Below are 21,968 nucleotides of genomic sequence, written 5' to 3'. Positions count from 1 at the left end.
AAGTTGTTCCTCATGCACTAAATGGATCTTTCTTAGAGTATAATATCTAATTCGGGTTACAGAACTTCATACAAAATATAGAGAAACTGGAGAGAGTCCTACAGGACAAAAATGGCTAACAGGATGAAATTGCCTCTAGGGGAAAGATTGAAGGATGTTGGGAGACATTAATAGGGAGAAATGGAATAAACAAAGGATTAGCAGAGTCAAGAGGATTTTTTTTTTTTCAGGATGGGAGTTCCTTCCACTCCTGCAAAACTTGTCTATTTATTTATCCCTAAGAATGACATCATCAAATCCCCTGCTCTCAGAAGTCCCCAGTCCTCACACCATTTTTTTTTTCATACCATTTTCCTTTTCTGCAATGTCCTAACTGTTCCTCTTTTGCTAGAAACCAGACCAGATAAAAGGAGAAAGCAGATGTTCCAGTTACCACTACTAAGCTTTTCTCTGTTAAGTTATTCCCCCAGCCCTTTCTTCAAAACAAAATCCCAGGCCCTCTTTCCACTAAGGCGGCTCTACTTTCCATATTTATCATATAGAACTTACCATGGTAATATAAGGGCACCACGATCCCTTTGCAGATAAGGAAACTGGGATCCAGTAGGGTTAGAAGTTAAAATCTAAGCTCTGAGAGAACAGAGATACTTATCTTTTACTGTTCTCTATATACCCAACCCTTTGTACAGTGTGTAAAACACAAGTGTTCAATATATGCTTATTGACTTGATTAAATGAATTGCTCTAGGTAACATCTAAAGTTGAAATTTGAACCAAACTCCAAATCCAAATGTTCTTTCTGCTGTTACTCCCTGAGTAATTTAACTCTGCTTCAGATACAATAAACTTATGCTCAAAATATGTTTTAGACAGAAGACTCATTTTTATACACTACTCATAATTACATTTTGGAAAGAATGAATGAATTAAGCACTCATTATGCAACAAAATTGAGCTACACCCTAAAATACAAAGAGAAAAAACAAGACAGTTTCAGTACATTAAGAAGCTTACACAAGAAGTGAGAGATGACATATAAAAGGAGTTCAGCTGCATGAGACAGGAAGATATCCATAATTCTAAGGGTGATACACTGGTGCAGTAGTAGAACCAATATTGGATGGGAGATGGAGGAGAGGGAAGAGTTAAGGATAACTCTGAAGGTACCTGATACAGTAAACTAGTAGTATCTTCCCTGCACACAAGAAGATTGAGACATGGTCAGAAAGGCAGGAGGAGAACCAGCAGAGAGTAGTATTATGAAAACCTAGGGAGGAAAACCTAGGAACAAAAATGATCAATAATGTGAAATGTTGCAAATGAGTCAAGGAGGATAAGGCTTAAGAAAATACCATTAGGTATGGAAATTAAGATATCAATGGCAATTTTGGAGAGAGTTTCAATTGAATAATGCAACAAATAGGCAGTCAAAATGCAGAAGGTTTAGAAGAGATAATGAAGGGAAGGTGAAGACATCTAGTGTAGGTGACTTTCTCAGAATATAATCAAAAAGGGAAGGTGAAATATAGGCAGGATCAAATGGGAGGATTTTTTTTTTTTTTTTTAAGTCAAAGAGACAAGAACATGCTTATAGGTATTGATGAAGTCCTAAGTAAGTAGGTGAAGTTGGCAGAAAAAAAGATTAACGTATTAACAAAATTACTGCTTCTGGCAAGCAAGGAAGGGCACTGATGGGGATCAATTCAATCTTATAGTCCTACTCTTTGTAGAGAGCAGCCCCATCCTGCTATGTTCTGTCAGAAATCCAAATTATGTCAAAGCCCTGAAGGTAAATTTCCCCTAGAAATCTATCCATGGCTCATACCCTCTTTCCTAAGCCCCTTTAAATTATGTACTCTGCTTATGTCCTCATACCCATGCCATGTGATATTTTTTTCTCATCCCCCACCATGCCTCTATTCTCTTTTTTATAGCTAATTAACTCTTTTAGGCTGCTAAATCCCTTTAGCTAAGAGGATACTCCAACCTCATGGGGGTGTTTCCTTTCTCCTGGTTAATTGTGAGTTCCACTAGAAAACTTGTCTTTTCCATTATTAATTGTAAAACCCTTTTCCTTGCTAACCATATGCTCTCCCAACTCTATTTCAAATTTACCATCCCTGGTGTCTATGTATCTCTTCATTTTGTCTGTAACCTCTTCTCCTAAGTAAATCTACCTTTTGCTAAAGAAAATAGCCATTGTGAATTCTTCACATGACCGAACCTCCAACATTTGATGACTACATCAATCTCCTTATTTGCTATTAACTCCAAATTTATAATAACTAGAAATTGCTCTCTTAAAATCACATCAGCATCAATGAAAGAGCCAATATATAGAGTGATACTAAAGAGGAAGATATAGGGCTGAGAACTGAGGCAGTTGGGAAAAAAAGGGAGGGTATATCAAGGCTTTATATTATCTGGATTCAGTGGCATGTCATAAGAAGGAAGACCATTTCTTCATCAAATATAAGAGTGAAATTAGACACTGTTGGGAAGATTGTTTTAATGATGTGAGATTAAATAACAAGGGAGAGAATAAAGAGCTCTCGAAGATTGATCCTTAAAGAATAATATTTACAAGGTAAATAGCAATGCATCTTTTTATGTTGTTTCCATTGGTAAAATTAGATTGATTTCTGAACTGGTGTCTTTGTATTATGGACAGAAAGAGAAAGGGATAGAAAAAATATAACATGATTGCAGAAAAGTAAGGGAAATATGTGTGCCTTGACCCTTTTTTTGAGGGGTGGCAGGTTTAAGGACTTGGACAGGAATGCTGACAATTCCTGTACCTTAGGAGAAACACTTTGCAATATATAAACCCTTAGAGGAGCATGAAATTAGTTAGGCTTGTCAATCAGTAGAGTTGGATTCTGGCTAATTTCTGGAACTACAAGGTAAAAGAAAACTTTTGAAAATGAAATTAAATAGCTTTCACCCTAAGGGTGAAAAAGATACTTATGATTGACTTCTCACGAGACTAGAGGCATATATAAGGTGTGACAGCATTACCTCCACATCCCAAGGAAGTGGAAGGATATCCACATTAGAAAACCAAAGCCAAAATTTTATTTGAAAAGAAATGTTATAGGAATCAATTTATAAAAATCTGTTAATCAGGAAAATCAGACTGCCAAAGCTGGAAATTTCCAAAGATATTTCAATGATCATTAGCTCTGGAGTCATGGTAAATACTAGAGTCCTTGGTAATGGGTGACCATGTCAGAGGGAAAAATCAGTGACATTACAGTCAATCCTCAACATTCACCTACTTAAGCATTTCAAACATTGGTGATGATGAGAACTCTAAACCAGCTTGTGAATTCTAAACCAGCTTATTCTCAAGATTGCTATAACAATCCCATCCTATTCTTTTTATTAGTCATAAACAGGTCAGTTCTCCCAGACAGTCCAGTTTGCATAGAATGATGTGAAGCAGGAATCCAGTATTAATCCATTCATTCAGCCTTAGAGATTGTCTTGACTAGCATATCCTTATATAACCAAACTCCTTCCTGGTTCCTCCCCTTGCTCCCTAGATCCTGCCTTCCCCCTCCTCCACTCTCAGAGACTTTAAAGATTGTTTCCTCCCAAAAGCAAGTTCCTACCTGACTCTGCCTTAAGAAAGTCATAGTTGATTAGGTTTGTGAGCTATTTTATGTAATAATCGATGTCAATGTCATAGTTGTTCCATGTTACTAATCATTATACTCTCCCAATTCTTCACATTATCACTTCCGGTGACTTATTTTCACTTCATATGATGCTGAAACCTGTATGGCATCTATCACAAGAACAAAGAAAATGTGAAGTCATCCCAGTATTTTAGGGGTCTTGCTTCTCAACTGTGGTGGGGTTTCTCTGAGCACCCAGACAATTCTGAGGATACTTGTGGATCATTTAAGTATTTATTTGATCAGACCTAATTAGGGGATGCCCTGATGAAAGGTCCTTTTCTGAGGACATTGATTATATCCCACTTTCCTCTTTTGTTGCTGGGTTATTGGGTGTGGGCTGTGAATAGGAGACCCCAAAATTACACTTGCAAAATTATAGGAGGCTAAATTCAGCAAACTAATGTGAGAAGGCTCTCGATTCAGAATTTAAAAAGTATACTTTTTGTGTTGTTTCTCTGGGCTCTAGGTCTGTCTCCCTGTGTCTGCCTCTCCTGTTAGTCTGTTCCCTGTGTTGTAAATTTCTGTTCTGTTTATATTTTGCACTAACTTCCATTATCTTGAAAAAAAGGAACTTTACAGGTGAAAAGATTTGGCCAATTTCTATTTCATATTATCACTTCACATGGTACCTTTATTTTCACTTCAGTGTGATTTATTAGTAACCTCATTTTCACTTTCACATTGGCAACCATGCACTCTAGACTATGCATAGTAGAGAAAAAAAATGAGAGGTGTGATGTGAGGAAGTTTATATCCACAAAAAGGAGGAAACTATTTGTAAAAGTTCATGAATCTACTCCAGAAAGAGATAAAGTAACCTCTCAAGTAAGTATTCAATGAGAGAAATGGAAAAAATGGGGAAAAGTGACCAAGTTTGTGGGTAAATGAGATGGTGATGATTCCCCTCCCCAATTCACTCCCTCTCTTCTCACCAGTGTCCCACGCAGGATGCCCAGCATCTCAGCTGACTCAGCATGGAGCAGCACATCCCCTTCCCCAGCTCCCTCCACCATGTCACTTCCTATACTCAGGGTGAGGATGGGGGAGAACAAAGACTTCCAAGCTGAGGGGAAGGGGGTTACTTGGTCTAAGTCACATGATCTGAAATGACCAAAAGAGATGGCAGGTTGCCCTATTCTCTTTTTAAATTTTAGGATCCTTCTGACATCAACATCTCTGTCCCTCCCAATTCCATTTGCCTCCCTGACATTTTTACAAGTTATTTCCTAGTTACTGTGTTAGGAAAAGTGCCTTTGATGAGGTCCTAAAGGGTAAGTATAGTGGGAAGATAGAAACTGAAGCTCTGATAAAAATTATTCCCTGGGGTAGGTAGGAAGAAGGAGACTCTGATAATGATGAGGTTTAGATCCACGGTCCATCCTTTGTGGAAATAATACAGTCAGAAATCCAAGTTATGTCAAGTCCTTGGAGATAAAATTTCCCTATAAAACAGCTTATGGCCATGGCTTCAATTCTGCCCTCCTTTGGGTCAGTTACCTTTATCCTTCTCCCATGCCATGTGGTGTTCCTCCTAACCTTACTATACTTCTCGAGCCTACTTCTCCCCCTTATAAGCTAACTCTTTCAGGGTACTCAGTCCCTTTTAGGATTTGGACTGCCAACCAAGGGCATTTGGATTGCCCCAACCTCATGGGGTGTTTCCTTTCTACTGGGTATTTGTGAGTTCTACTAAAGAACTTGTCTTTTATTTACTCTCCCACGCGATTTCACATTTACCACTCATAGTGTTTATTATATACCTTCATTTTGTCTGCAACATCTGCTAAAAACCTACCTTTTGCCAAAGAGAATGGCTACGGTGAATTCTTCACATGACCAAACCCTAACATTTGGTGCCTACCATTATCTGGTATCTACATCAGCTACATCACATATTATCAGAATTAATATTTTGTTAGAAAGAGTTGTATGCAGAGATGTGTATTTTCAGTAATTCCTTGCGAAAGAGTATAGGTTTTGGTGATTTCAAGGAACTAACCTCCTATTTCTCATAGGTTCAAAGTATCAACATTCCAGTTTTTTTATTTTTACACTCTTTTCTAGAAACAGGATTGATTGTATTTTGGATCAAGAAAAAAAAAGGCAAGAATTGGGGTGAGGGCAATTTTCACAGGCAAAAATGATAGCCCCCATGTTGAAAAGCAGACTTTTCCATCATGGCACAGAAGAAATGAGATATGAATTCCTTAAAGAAGTGGAGCAAAAAGTATTTTATTCTGCTATCTTCTCTATTCGTTGTCAAAAACAGAGGCATTTCCCTCTGGCCTAGAATGATTAGAGAGCTATTAATATCAATTAGTCAAATTGAAGAGTGAACAAAGATACAATAGAGGGAGGGAAGGGCAGGGCAGAACCCCCTGGTAATACTTAACAAAATTTCTGAATTCAAGTTCAAGGAACTAGGTCTCATTAATAGAAAGCTTGTCATAGTACACATCTGACTTTGCTCAGGGGAAATAATCTTTGAAGCAGGAATGAGATAGAATACTATTGTTGAATCATTTCAAGGGGGTTTACTTGGCCAAGAGAGTGGAGTAGTTTGCCACTTCCTTCTCCTACTCATTTTACAGATGAGGAAACTGAGGCAAACAGTTAAGTGACTTGCTCAGGGTCACTAGTAAATGCTAGTCCAGATTTAAACTCCAGATAATGAGTTGTCCTGACTCTAGCTCCTGTACTCTATCTACTAAGCCACCTAGCAGCCCAATGAGATAGAACAGGACATTATAAAATCTACATTGGACTCTCAACCCTGTCTTTGAGTTCTAACTCTAAAAGTTGATTTCCCCAAAGATAATAAATCTGACCTTTAACAAATGACATGATTAAAAATAATGGGTAATAATAGAAAGAATCCTGGACTGACAACTCAATTATTTGGGTACTAATCCATGCTTAGCCATTGTCTACTTCTATGAACTTGGTTAAAATATTTCTGAGTCTTAGTTTCTGTCTGTACAATTAAAAGGGGAAAGTTAGCAGAGGTTAGTGGATATAGAACAAACACAAAGTGAAAGATAGCTGGGTTCACATTCCTTTCCTGAGAAATAACTCCATTAGACTTGAGAAGAGTAAGATAAAAATCTTTTAATTACACAACTGCAGAGGTGCTATCCTATAGAACAGGAATGCTTGGAATCAAAACTTGGTTTTTTATACTAGAAACCCAAGTCCCTCCTCTAATGCCCTACTGACTTACAAGCAGAGGTCACAACCTCTCACAAGGGCATAAGGCCCCCAGGTGAGTGTGAATCTCCACACCTGATTACATCATTACTCCTCCCTTGGCATTTACGTTATTTGGATGTAGTTCAGTCCTTCCCCTGATTCTCTATTGGCTGAGTACTATCCTATTGTGATTCTGAGTCTCCTCTGATCGCATCATTACATCTTTGGGGCTCCCGCTCCCCATATAAGTGGTTCTCCATCTCTAACTGCATTTTACAACAGTGTTTCTTATGCTAAATCTCCACCCCAGATTATATTTTCCTTTTTTTAATTTTTATTTCCTAGTTTCATGTCCTAGTGTCCTCGCCTCCATTTTTTAGGTATCAATTTTCTAATCTAAGTTTCATTTCTCCTTATTTCTTTAATTTTCCTAACTCTTTGGAAACTAAATTCCCATCCATTTCTCAGTGGCCAGGTGATACTGGATAAGTTGCTAGGCCTCTGAATGACCCCAGACATTTCTTTTGGATTATAAATTGCAGAACAGTTGCTAGTCTCCATCCAAGTAGGAAATTACCTCCACTAATGACATTACAAGTCTAGGACAAAAGTGAAATAAATTTGAAATACAATAAGATGGAAGGGGCTGGATTAAATGATCTCTAAGGTCCCTCCCTAGTTCTAACATTTCCAAACATTCTGATTCTAAATGCTTGGAGCTCTTCTAAGAAGATGATACTTAAATTACAAGGTACAAATGGCAATGCAGGGAAGTAAAAACCACATCCATTTCACTTCTTTTGCACCAAATTATTAGGAAACAGAAGACTAAAAGGGGAAAAACATGATTATCCAAATGAAAATTAAAACAAATTCCAAAGCAATTCTAGTTCAGAACTCTACTTGAGAAAACAGGTACCACACCCAAACCCTAAGGCCACCAGATACAGTACTGACCTCACTGAGGTAAATAAAAAAAGAGCACGTGGATCCATCCACACCATAATTTGCGTAGCAGGGATCTGTTCTCCACATATCTTTCATCCACTGCAAAGACAAAAATCAAATGAAAAAAACATTGTTGTTCCTTCAGCAACACTTCTGCTCGTTTGCCAGCAGATAAGGGGAAATCAGAGAAGAATCAGGGCTGGCTGACCCACTCAAGTGTGAGAACAAGAACACAGGGAGTAAACTGAGCTCCAAATACAGAGAACAGAAAACACAGTGTTTGAGTAACAAGAATTTAACACTGGCTCATAGCTGGTCTGGCAGAGGTGTATTTATCTGAGAAGACAAGAAATCAGAAAGCTGAAGCTGAAGTGGTATGGATTAAAAACAACAGCTAGGAAGGGTTTCCACTTGAATATTTTGTGATGATGCAGGTGATTATAATACAGACATCCTTGAGATTGAATATCACAATCTAATTCCATAGCCAACTTAGTTTTCTGAAACCTCCCAAACCTTGCTTTTCTTGGAGAATCATTTCCCCATATTTTGGATTATTAAAAATATTACTTTTTAAATCATTATTGAGGATGCTCTCAAATGACTAGGGTCTTCTAAATATTTGGGCACAATTGCAAATATAACAAATAAACCCAAGATCCAGAGATTTTGGATAAAGGGCCCTGAGCATCTATTGTAACAATAGTATCTCTCTATTGCTGTGGCTTTTAAAAAGTTTCCAACTTAGAGACCCAGGCCTGAAGGAGGAGCTCTCTCTCTCTACTTGACTAGTTAGCATCTTCAACAAAATATATTAGCATCAAGGCAGTACTAGTTCCTTAAGATACTGAAGTTCACAAGTATATGAAATTTTTTCTTCATTAATGGAACACCTTCTTTTATTGGGGAAATATAAAGGGAGACAATCTAAGGCATGGATGCCAAATGCAGAGGCTTGTTTTACCTTGATTTTCCCTTCGCAGTGTGGGAAGCCATCCATAGGAGGCAATTCACATTTTTCTTGAGCTCCATTAATTATATCTATGGAGAAAAAAACAAGATAAGAATATCATGAGTAATAAACAGGGGGCACAAAAGCTTTATGGGTAAAGTAGCAAGTATAAATCCACACAGATTGGCTTTGCATTCTGAGAGAAACTGTAAAGTTGACAAGTCATTATAAATCTCCAGCAACAATAATTACTAATAACAGCTGACATTTATATAGAGCTTTACAGCTTGCAAAGCATTCTGCATACATTATTTTATTTGATTCTCAGAACTACCCTGTTAGTTAGGAAGTCAAAGTATTAATATCCCTATTTTACAGATGAAGGAACAAACAAGTGATGGGATTTACTTATAGTCACACAACTACTAAACATCAAAGGCTGTATCTTGAACCAGACTCTTTCAAAATCCAAGACAAACTTTTTTTTGTCTTTGCATTGTGGAGAAATAGCAAAAAGCCAATAACTATTTGCATTTTAACATTTCAATTAACCCGTTTGCCTTAGTTTTCTCTTTTGTCAAGTGGGCATAATGATATCTGCGACTTGTTTTATAGAAGTACCATTAGAGTCAAATGAGAACATATGTTAAGAGTATTAGGATCAAGAATCAATTAAAATGTATTGAACATTATGAAATATTGAACTTTAGCAGTTGTAGCAAGAACTTTGCTTCCAAATCAGATTAAAGAAGTGATTGATTGACCAAGAAAAAGGAGTGGAATTGTCCAGGGGTAATAAGGGTGATAAAGAGAAATGAAAATAAACAGATAAATGTTGTGATCTTATAATAAAGAATACATATCACCTCAGAAATATAAGTAACTGGGATCAGACAGAATAGCTATAAAAACTCAATTTTAAAAAAATCTTTAAGTGTAGATCAAGCTGAAATAATTTTGAGTTTATAATGATTATCACAGATGATGAAAGCCTCTGTCTTTTAAAAATTATATATAGCAAGATGTTGAACAATATTTCCTCATAAAATTGAGAAGCTGTGATGTTTTGAGGAGGAGGGAAAAGAATTTACAAAGTTTGGCTTAAACCAGGAACTAGGATGAGAACACATGGAAAAAATCAGACTAAAAAATAAAAGGATCTATCATGATTTCTATTGTAGATTATCTACTCTATTAGTGATGGTAGATTCTCCTATGATGTTTTGCTGGACACATGAAAATTTTCGTTTTTCTGTCTTTTTATAATTTTGCATTTAAGTTTTAAATAAATACATTGAAAATATGATGGTAGATTCTAACATTATAGTTCTGAACATGCTATATGAGGAAGTAGCATTATGAAAACTATACACACACACACACATACATATATATATATATATATATACACATATTGCAAAAGAATATGATTTGATTTTAAAATATAATTATTTAATTAACAAAAATCAATTTTCTCTTCCTCTCATCTGACCCCTTTAGAAAAAAATAAAGAAAAATAAAATCTTGGCAACAAAGAAACATTGTTACTGCTTTTTCCAAATTAAGCAAAGACACTGGGCCCAGAAGAAAACAGACCAAGTATAAAAAGAATATAAACTATGAGAAAAATAAACTATGGGAAAGAGGTAGTAGTCATGATTGTGAGTATTGGTTGGTGGTAATAGTGGTTATAGTTGCTGTGGGAATTGGTAGCTGTTATTGTTTTAAAGGAAAGTTCTCTCATATTATTAGTAATTTTTTTTTTTGCAGTCGCAGCACCTACTACTGTCAGTGGGCATTACTAAGGGCAGGATTTACTACATAAAATGGTGAAATCCTTAAATTCATCAGGGATTAGGGTACCATAGCTGGCAGGCTGGATCCCTCTGTCCATGGTCTGTTTGAATAGTCTATCATGAAGCATAGAAGAAACTCAAAGTCAGAATATAGTGTGCTAAGAGATTCTAAGATTCAAAATGAATTTCCATTAAGAAAGTCAATTTAAATTTATAAAGTCATGCATTTCTGGCTAGAAAGGGCCTATGAAGCCAAGCAATCGGGCACAAGATATTTAAATAATTTGCCCGCAAAGATAATTTTCAATATTTACCCTTGCAAAACTTGTGTTCCAAATTTTTCTCCCTCCCTCCCTTCTCTCCTCTCTCCTAGATAGCAAGTTATCCCATACAGGTTAAACATGTGCAATTCCTCTAAACATATTTCCACATTTATCATTCTGCACAAGAAAAGTCAGATCAAAAGGGTAAAAAAGGAAAAAGATTTAAAAAAAAAAAGCACATAAACAACAATAACAAAAGAGGTGAAAGTACTATGTTGTGATCCACACTCAGTCCCCATAGTCCTCTCTCTAGATGCAGATGACTCTCTACATCACAAGTCTGTTGGAATTGGCCTGGCAATTCTTATGGGTATGTAAATAGCTATACACCTAGGTATAAAAAAGGTACCCTCAAATTAGCTTCTAAAGGTAAGTTCTTCAAGTGACAAAAGAAAATAGATACTTTTCCTCTCATTAAAGATTTCAAGGGAAAATAAAGGAATTATACTTATTATACTTATTGTTATACTTATTGTATAACAAGAACAAGAGATTTAGTGCCCAAAATACACAAAAGGAGATTATTGTGGTCAAAAACAAGATTTTTTTTTACAACATATACAATGAGCTTTTCTTTTTTCTACAGTGGGTATTCTAAACTTGGCCAGTAGATAGATTTTTGAGTACTTGTAAAGCTGAAATTTTTAATATTTTGATGATTTTTAACCCAGTTGTTTCATTTGTAATACAATTTATCTTATTTTATTCATTTAAAAATTAGCCTGGAAAGGGGTCCATAAGTTTCACCAGACTGCCAGAAAAGACCATGATATAAGAAAAAAATGAACAATCCTGGCTTTGAACAGATTTCTTAGTTTTTTAGCCTTAAGTTTTCTAACTTGCAGATGAAGGTAAGGAATAGAAATGAGTTAGAATACAGTGTTAAACGGGAATCGGGAAAAACAAAGTAAAGAAGATAGTAAGAATAGGGAAAGACTAATGATAGAAATAGAAGAAATGATTACATCGTCCTATATACATTATCTGCTGCACCACTGAGGCAGCTGGATGGTTGAATGCAAAAAGTCTGGAGTCGGCAAGACCTGATTTCAAATCTTGTCTCAGCACTTAATACCTGTATGACTCTGGGCAAGTCACTTAACCCATCTGACTCAGTGCTCTAACCTGTAAAATGAATATAATAATAGCACCTGAATCCCAGGGTTGTTGAAAAGGATCAAAATCAAATGAGGCAATATTTGTAAAGACAAACCTTAAAGTTCTAAGCAAATGCTAGCTATGACTTCTGTCTTCATTGCAGTCTTTCATGTAGATAACATATTTAGAGTAAGAAGAGTCTTTTAGAGGCAGCTAAGTAGCACAGTGGATAGAGCCCTGGACCCAGACTTGAAAAAGCAAGTACAAATTCAGTCTCAGACACTTAAGCTATTTGACCCCAGGCAAGTCACTTAACTGTGGTCTGCCTAGTTTCCTCAACTGTGAAATAGTGATAGACAGCACTTAGCTCCCATGACTGGTGTGAGGATTCAGTAAGATAATATTTGCAAAGCACTTAGCACAAGGAATGGCATATACTAGATGCACATTCCCTTGCTTTATGCATTATCACATTTTATATTCACTGCATTACTGGGATCAAGAGAGACAATATTCCCTTAATTTTACAGGTCAGGCAAGAGAATTCTCAATAACTCTGGATGGTACTTAGCCTATGATTTCTACCCCAGACTTCTGTTCTGATTGTGATCAATCATGACTATTATCCTTTGGGTCTGGGAATACTGAGAAGAGAAACTTAAAAATGTCATTTAAGAAGATAATAACGCATATCTAAAAACTAGATAGTGAAGGGTAGTATAGTCTAGAGACCCAACAAATGCTGAAGGCAGTAAGGGTTCCAGGAGTTCTGAGAAAGCAGTAATCACTAGAGAATCAGCATTTATGTAGGGGCCTTTCAGTTGCAGGCTTTTGACTTGGAATTTTGAGCTCTGAATGAGTCTTAAAAGGGGTTACTGCAGAGAAGAGTATGATCACTTGTACAGAGGATCTGAGCTATAGGAAATGAATTTTAGCTGTGACAGAAGGGATTTAAATAAGACATAAGGAAGACCTGAAAATGGGTGCTAATATTATCCTATAATTTCTTTATGATGTGAGTAAAGGGAAATAGGACTAACATCTTTGCAGTTGGTTAAAACATTTTATCAAGTTTTAAAATACATCATTATGTTTCCTGTGATATGTTTTTTAACTCATGGTCTATTTGAATATATGTACTAATGAGCGTTTGGGGGGCTTATTGTACACAAAGCAAAATTCTAAGCACCTAGGGAGATGTAAAATTCAGGTAAGATATAGTCCCTGTCTTCAAGATGCTATTTTAGTCTAGTGGGGAGGTGGGAAGGGGAATAAGGTACCAACATAGATAACTATAATATACACTATTACAGCTTAATAAAACCATCAGAGTTATAAAATAAAATGCTATATGACTTCCGAGGGGAAGAGAAAGGAACAATTTCCAACTTGTGGAAGCAGAGAGGTAGACCCCCTGGAGGGGTGATATTTGAATGGTACTTTAAAAAATGGGTAGGAAAGCAGTAAATGAAACCCAGGGAAGGGGGTGTGAGAGTAAGGAACAGATAGGAGAGACAGAAAGATGTCCATGTTTGCTTGAGCATAGAATGTATGGAGCTTAATACAGGAAATCTATTAAGAATGGCAAGTCTAAAACAGGATATAGAGGATCAGGAGTAAGTAAATAAATTTTACCTAGGAGGCAATAGGAAGCCGGTGAAGATTTCTGAGCAGAAGAGTGATTTGACCAGATGTATAAGAAAAACTATTCTGGTGATTTCTAGAAGGGGTGGATTAGAAAAGAGAGTTAGAGTGTAGGCGGGGAAGACCCAGAAACTTAGTGTGTGAAGTTACTGCAAATCAGAGTGGTGATAATAAAAAATGGTCCTTGGCTGACTGAGTACAAATAAAGGGGAGAGGAAAGGAATCAAGAGATGTAACTAAGACAGAAACAACTGACTGACTATGAAAAGTTAGGAGAGGGAAGAAATCAATCAAAAACGGTAGCAATGATATAAAGATAGGAAACTAGGTGAATGATTATGTCACATAAAACAGAGAAATCAAAAAGTGAAGTTTTAAGAGGAAAGATAATGAGTCTACAATTGGAATCATTTGATTTTGAGGTGTGGTGGGATGACCATATTCTATGGGCATCTGAAAATGCCAGTCATGAACTTTAAAAAAAGGGGGGGGGGGGTAGTTAGAGCTTGATAAATATTGAGATCAAAATTGAAGGACAAAATTAAATTTCCTTCTGTTTAGATGGTTAGACAGAAGGTAGATATGGACAAATTCTTAGGCAATCCCAACAATAAAAAGGTGAGAGGAAGAAGAGATATCACATACCAGGAATTCATTGTACAAATAAATCAAAGTTCACAGATTCAGCCCAGGACTTGGAAGTCTCTAATGTTCCATAATCATAAAATGAATATTTAATGTTTATGCCATATCATAAAATAGTAATTTATATCCAATAAACATTGAAGCAGTAAAATATATATATATATATATATATATATATATATATATATATATATATATATATATCCTACCTGTGAGTAAATAGATTCAATATGTACTTAAAGCAGAAGGCTGGAAGTCCTACTTTCTTTTATAATCAGGTTTTTAAGTTGTCCATTATGGAGGAAATACTTAATATATGTTGGATGGGGGCTAGTGGGGGAAGGATGTATGCTTTTGGTAAGAGGAAGAAATGGAGCATAAAGGAAATAGAAGACTAAACCTTCAGACTGATTCTTGTAATGTTTGGACTAGCTTTCTGGAGGTACTCCGGAAGGGCCTTGGTCTCAGCAGGATAGACACCACCAGAATGGACAAGAATGGAACTCAAAGTCTTTATTGTCTCTTATACAGTCTGACCCAGTCTCCTCCAGCAGTCTGACAGTCTGACAGTCTCAACTAGTCTCCCTCTGAGTCTGTCTTTGTCCCCAGTTTAAAAACCCTCTTACAATTACATCATTACAGTATACTGAGTATGTGTGAACCAGAGAACCATTACATCACCATGCTAAGTACTAAGTATATATGTAATCTCATCAGTTCCACTGAATTAACATCAAGTATACTTGTCCAGAGTTCTGGCCCTTTATAGATTCTTGTCTGTTCAGAATACAAATTTTTTAAAGGTTCATTTATTTTTTAAATTCAGTTCAGTAAAAATGTCAAGCATTTGAAATACTTCTCTTTGGGAGAACTCATACAACATAGTACCATTAACATTTTAACCAGCATGGAATAGCCGGGCATCTGATATGTTAAGGACCCGTCTGGTTGTCTAAGTGAACCACTGCTATTTTAAAGAAGAAAACAGCCCAATGCAAAAATCTAAAAAAATGACCATCTGTCAGCACTGCGAAGTCTAAGAGAATTTAGCAGAGTTCCTTATCCTGTTACTCAATAGATTTAAGACACTGATCCTTATAAGAAGTGACACCATTCAGGCCATGCACAGGTGAGACAGAGAGCTGTAAGTATTTCTTTTTAAAACGCAAACCTCTCAAATGGTTCTGTTTTGTTTGTAGCATAAGGTAGTTTTTATTACTGAACACCATATAAATCAGAAGGGCATGTATTTATCTAATACCCACAAAAGGGAAACGTATCTGTAGATCTAGAGTCCTATTTTTTTTTTCCATTTCTAATATGATTCAACTTTACATCTCTCATGAGAAAAGATATTTGTCCAGATCCTATGGTAGTTGGCATCATTTAAAAAATTTATTGGGGAGTAGGAGGTAGGGTAAAATTAGATAATGTAACTGTAAAGAGCTATACAAATGGGAATGATTATTACTATTATTAAGCTGATGAGTTTCCTGACCTTCATAAGTCAGTTTCACATGAAAAATATGACAAAGATAAAATGCAAATCTTCCTTTAGGGGAATTCAACTTGGATATAATTATGAAATGATTCCATTACTGTGTTTTAAGGAAAGGAACATCTAGGGTCATTTTTCTGTTCCTATTGCCTAGTAGAAGCAGTCATTCTGTCTCAAGGAAGGGTTTAGCAAAAACAAGCAAACAAAATAAAACCCACCAAAATCTCTATCACCAAGGAGATGAGAACATTGTAAATTACTCCATATAAACCATAGGGAAGAAGAGGGGATGTTTGTCTTTAAGAAGAGAATTTATGGGAGATATGAACTTGTATTTTCAATCATTTGAAGGCCTGCCTTTGAACGCCTGTGATTCCAAGAAGACAGAAGTAGCAACAATGGGTGGAAGTGGTAGGCAAATATTGCTTCTATTTCTGTATTAGACCTCAGCTGTTCCTCTATAGTGCAAAGATTCTTAACCCAGAGCTCATGAATTTGAAATTTTTTTTTGGTAATTGTACTTCAATATAATTGGGGTTTGGGGACATCCTATTTATTTTATTTTATGCATTTATGCATTCATTATTTGAAGAAGCTCAAAGACTTCACCAAACTGCTATGGGGTCCATTACAAACATTAAGTTATGAGCTGCTAATATTGAACATATTATTATTCATGCTTTAAATGTATACACGGGTAATCAGTCAGCCAATAAACATTTATAGCAAAATTATTATGTGCCAGAAATTGTGCTAAACACAAGGGACAAAAAAAAAATTCAAAGATATGTCCCTATATTTATCCCAGAATGGGCAAAAGCAGAATGTCAAACTAGATGTCAGGATTCTTTACTGTAAATTTATTTTGAGAGGAGGGAAAGTCAATTTTCTCATATAGGAATTTGTTTTTAAAGCTGTATTTGCAAGTCAATAAGAAAAGAAAAAAACTGGTATGTATCTGGGATGTTATTTGTGAAGGGAATAAAAAACAAAGAAGATAAACTTTTTTTCCCTGATGTCATGATTTTGATCAAGATAATGGAAAATAATATACAACCAATTTATTATTATCAGTGTTGAAAGGAATGGCATAAAAAAGGCTTCCTATAATTAAGGACAATTTCTAATTAAAGAATAATCTTTGGGGTAAATAATACAGGGTTCTACTCACCTTAGGAGAAGAGAAATAGAAAATTGTGGGCTCTTGGAGGAGAAGGGTGGGAGCTATCTCTTAGAATTGGATAGGAAAGAGGTCAAAAGTTAACAGCTAGAGAGAAAGCCAGGTATATTTATGGTATAGGGCATAAACAAGTCTTTCTAGAATTACTAGAATCCTTTTGCTAGGGAACAATGGAAGGAAAAAAACCTTTGGAAAAATAGGTTGATATTAGCTTATAGAGTATTATGAATCCCAGGCCAAGGAAACTAGATTATATCTTGCAGACAACAGGAAAAGCTGCTAATGTTTTTGAACAGGGAATTGACATGATGTGAAAGCAATAATCCTTTCTCCAACAATAGGAAAAAAATAAAATGGTGCAATTTTTTCCACTTTAAGGGTAAACCATATACAAAAACTCAATGACAACTAGGTTATATATTCTTGAAACAAGACCAGTTGCGAATTTTTAGGCAGAATAGGTTTTATTTGAGATTCTAAATCAAACATTCTCAGCTACAGCCATTCAGTTGATTTACAAACATATTTGCAAAATATACCTTTGGGTCTCCAACATAAGCAATTAAGATGAAAGGGATTACATTTTCCACATATTCGTGCTCTCAGAAGATGATCTCTTCTCACCTGTCTTGGTCTCTCTTTCTTGCACATATGCCCGTGTGTGGGCACACAAACACAACTATGCCAAAATGAAGGTATGGAAACCCTTTTACAAGGCAACATATTCCTTTTCTGAAAGCCCAGGTATGAGGCATATAAATCAAACGAAGCGCACAGATAGCCAGCCATCTATACATACACACAAAAAACCTTTCCAGGATGTGGGTGGGTAGTTTAAGAAAAAGTATAAATCTTTCCGTACAATATTGAATTACTAATGCTATGAAATATGAAGTAGTGAAAAGCAGCCAATGTATAGACATGCTTAATATTTTATGTAAAGTAAAAAATAGAGAAGCCAGGGAAGGGTGGAAAGAATATGTTATGGGAACACACACAGTTTTTATTCTGCTCATTTATTTTTTTAAGAAATTTGTCAATAGTATATCTGATTATCAACTCCATGAGAGTAAGTAAAATTCAAAATTTTAATTTTATTTGTATAGTACCAATCTCCTGGATACCCCACAATTAGACATCAGGACTGGGAAATACAAAATATAAGGAACAAAAAATGAGAGATGGAAAACTGTAGATCAAGGGCAGAAACGACCTCCCAAAATGAAACTATTCAAGGAAAGGTCTTCAAGACATAGGAGAGATCCTGAACAAAAATTTTAGGAAAAATATGGATGGGCAAGATACATATAAAATTAGAAGGCAGAAAAAGTTTCTTATTTCTTTTATTTTTTGTTTTTATTATTCTAGCTCCTAGCACAATGCCTTGTACACAGTAGGTACTTAATAAGAGTCTGCCAAATAACAGTCCTTGAAATGTCAAAGGTTACAGTTGCTTAAAAGTGTGAGGACCCGAGAGTAAAGAAAATAATGAAGAAAACATTTGAAACTAGTTAAAATTCTCTTAAAATTTATACATTTTATAGCAGCATATCTACACCATTGGCTTTTGGAATGGATGCTGAAACTGAGTTTGCTGAATAATTTGGATAATCACTGTTTTATGCATAAATCTGCATTTATTCATCTCTATGTAAATGCCATTTTCCTAGAGTTTATTCTTAATTTCTATTCTCATTGCTGCTGCAACAAAATGTTCTTTACTAGCATTTTAAACAGTAATATAAAGTATAACAAATATACCAAAGGGACATTTATGGGGACATTATATTCATATTTTTATGGTAAGTAGACATTAAATTCTATACTTTTATGGAATGATGTTTTTACATATTAAGCAAAATGAAAAATTAACTGGATTCACTTATAAGATCTATAAAAGTTAGGAGATTCTTTGAATCATGTTTTAAAGTCCAGATTTCAGTAGTGATACATTTTATTATTAATTTAATTTTTTCAACTAAGATACAGACATATACATAAGAAAGGTGGTAATACATTAAAAATTGAGGAGTATCACTGAAGAGCTACCTTTAATAAAGGTGATGCTTTAAGAGAACTTTGACATCATGAATTAGACGCATCTGAATAGAGTGGATAGAGTACTAGCCCTGAAGTCAGGAGGACCTGAGTTCAAATCCAGCCTCAGAAACTTAACATTTCCTAGCTGTGTAACCAGCCAAGTCACTTATTCCCAAATGCCTTGCTACTACTACTACTACTACTACTACTACTACTACTAATAATAATAATAATAATAATAATAATAAAAATTAAACATCATAAAGCATTTCCAAGATAGGTTATTTAATGTAAGATCGCCATCCTACAGACAGATATTTTGTTTGATGATAAGAAAGATAAATTACATGTGAGATTCTTTTAAATGCAATGAATCTTGGTAGTTAGAAACACAATTTTCTCCCAATCCCCATCCACCTTCATACCACTAGTTAAAAACTAGCTTGTTTTCCTTCTGCCAAATCACAGATTTTAGTAATGCACAGTCCATAGCTCTCTAACTGCTCTTATCAAGTCACAGGAGTTCCTGTCTATTTTTGTAAAATAAGAGCAATTCCATGAATATTCCTACTTTGTCTCCATCCAACTTCAGATACTAACTAGATATGCAACCCCCAGCAAGTCATTGGAACTCTCCCAGCCTTGTTTCCTCTTCTGGTAAAATGGGGGTAGTAATGCTTATTTTCAAAAGGATTTTGTGAGGGTCAAATGAGATAATTATGTGTAAAGAAGTTTATTCTATTTAAATGCTTATTATTATTATTATTATTATTACTTAAAATGAGAGGATGAAATGAAAAGTTCTCAGAAAAATGAGATCAAAGTCTAAAAGTTAGCATTCAGGACATTATTCACACAAATTTTTGTAACAAATGTAAAGAATACTGTTTATCCTTTGTCTTATCATAGGAATTGAGGCATTTTATGATAAAACAGTCTAGTTTTCTGGTGGCTGTGATGCTCACTTTTGGCAAAAGCAAAAATCTGCACTACTACCTCCCCTTCCAAAAAAAATCTCTAAAATTTCTATTTAATAAGAAATTATGAAATTATGTTGGGCACGGTTTTCTCACTTTAAAAGTATCACTAGGATGTCAGAGAGCCAAACTAGTTTAAATTTAGCCATGAAATCTGGAAGTTAAATTTCTGATGCTAGGAAAGGAATTGAGAATGAAGAAAGAAGTCAAAACTCTTTTAGTGTGTTTCCAACAAAATACTAAAGAGAAAGGGCTTGAAGAAAATTAGGACTCAGTTCAAATTTAAGACCTATTTTGATTTGCTTATAACTTACATAAAATATACTTGTCGACCTAAAAAAGTAACTTTTGTCTAGTCAATTCAACCAACATTTATTGATTGTGCTGTGCTGGATACCAAGGGGAACAAATGAAGAGATGAAGAAGATATAATCTGTCTTCATTTAAAAATTATGGAATAAAAATAAAACAGGCACACAAATATATATATGAACTAGTCCCCTCCTCTCTCTCCAGTTTTTTTAAACCTTACTCCCCATCAAGTATTCTTCCATCAAGTGACACTGGTCTCTTGGCTCTTTGACCAAGAACACATTCCATCTCCTGGTTTTGGGAATGTTCCCTCTCTCACACACTATGGACTCCCTTGCTTCCTTTAAATTCCAGTAAAATCCCATTTCTACAGTAAGTCTTCATTAACCCTTAATCCAGGTGTTTTCTTTCTTTTAATGACTTCTTACTTATCCTGCATATGTCTTATTTTGAATATATAGTTGATATCACCTCCCCCATCACATTGCAAGTTCCTTAAGGACAGAGATCATCTTTTGCCTCTATTTATATCCTCAACACTTAACAAGCACAGTGCCTGACACATACTAAGTGCTGAAAAAATGTTTAGTGACTGGTTGATTGATACACTACAAACCAGAGTATAAAAATGCATAAGAGGGGCAAAAGTGTTACCAACATTCATAGAAAGGGAAGTCTAATGCTGGCTGAAGGGAATGTCTTGGGTCTTTATCAGACTGTTAAACATAATAGCTTATAGCTCTCTCTTGAAAATATACTTATCCTACCAAATGGTAAATTTCAGAGGACAAAGGGCAATGTCTTATCCTTCTATCTCTTCTTGCCTCTGTACCATGCTCTGAACACTAGTATTTGATAAACATTAAATTGGACTGAAATGAATTGATTTTTTGTATATTCTTTTCTATCTATGCTAGTGTAGATCAGAATTTTAAACAACAAAGAAAGTATCACACTCAGCTGACACACCAAGCATTTGTGGGGTTGTGATAGTATGCAAAATCAGCTGAGGTGGAGCAGCAGGGTACCTTGATGGAAAGAAAGGAGATTGCTTGTACCAGGTGAGTCAAACCACACCACTGTCCCTCTCCCATCTGCTTCACATCACTATACCTACAATTAATTAGCATAACAACATGCAAGGTGCCCTAGACATCAAGCTTTGGCGTACAAACTGGCAAGGCTTCTGAGTATTAATGGCAATTTGCTCTTGTTCAGCCTAAAGTGTTTGGCTAACATGTCTAATGAACAAATACTGGTTTGGATGTTTGGTTGTTGACCTTTCATCTTCAAAGAGTACCCAAATGACGTTGCTATGTTGAAGTCAAGGTATAGTGTGTATAACTGTGGCTGATAGACCAATACAAGCTTGGAAGTCTCTACCACAGGTCAGGCTCAAATTGTCCACGTAACTATTTGGAATGGAGATATCTCTAAATCTGTGCATCTCACATTTCTTTGGAACTATTCTGCTTTACTCATAGAATACACTCCCCCTTCTTTAGTAAAGATATCCCCATTCTGGGTAGTCCTGTGCCAAGTGTTGCCCATGTCTCACAATCAATTCCAAAGTTCTTCACCGAGACCTTGAGAGTGTCCTATATCACTTCTTCTGCCCCTACATGAGGGTTTGCCTTGTGTGATCTCTCTGCAAAATAGCCTTTTAGGCAAACAAATATTTGG

At 35.6% G+C, this 21,968-nt stretch overlaps 1 protein-coding gene across 5 annotated transcripts in view; it reads right to left on the bottom strand.

Annotated features, from left to right (window-relative positions):
• The window catches only part of MGAT5 (alpha-1,6-mannosylglycoprotein 6-beta-N-acetylglucosaminyltransferase), a 365,609-nt gene that overhangs the window by 135,078 nt on the left and 208,563 nt on the right, over window positions 1-21,968 (bottom strand). For all 5 annotated transcript variants that reach the window (XM_023499178.2, XM_023499179.2, XM_012544690.3 and 2 more), the window contains 2 exons: window positions 8,785-8,861; window positions 7,830-7,919 (listed from right to left, as the gene is read on the bottom strand). In XM_023499178.2, the coding sequence (XP_023354946.1) occupies window positions 7,830-7,919; window positions 8,785-8,861 (167 nt within the window). The remainder of the gene's footprint in view (window positions 1-7,829; window positions 7,920-8,784; window positions 8,862-21,968) is intronic.

The sequence above is a fragment of the Sarcophilus harrisii genome, chromosome 3 (genome assembly GCF_902635505.1).
Source record: "Sarcophilus harrisii chromosome 3, mSarHar1.11, whole genome shotgun sequence".
Classification (NCBI taxonomy): Eukaryota; Metazoa; Chordata; class Mammalia; order Dasyuromorphia; family Dasyuridae; genus Sarcophilus; species Sarcophilus harrisii.
Note: the sequence above shows the minus strand (reverse complement) of the source record. Positions and strands in the feature narration are given on the sequence as shown.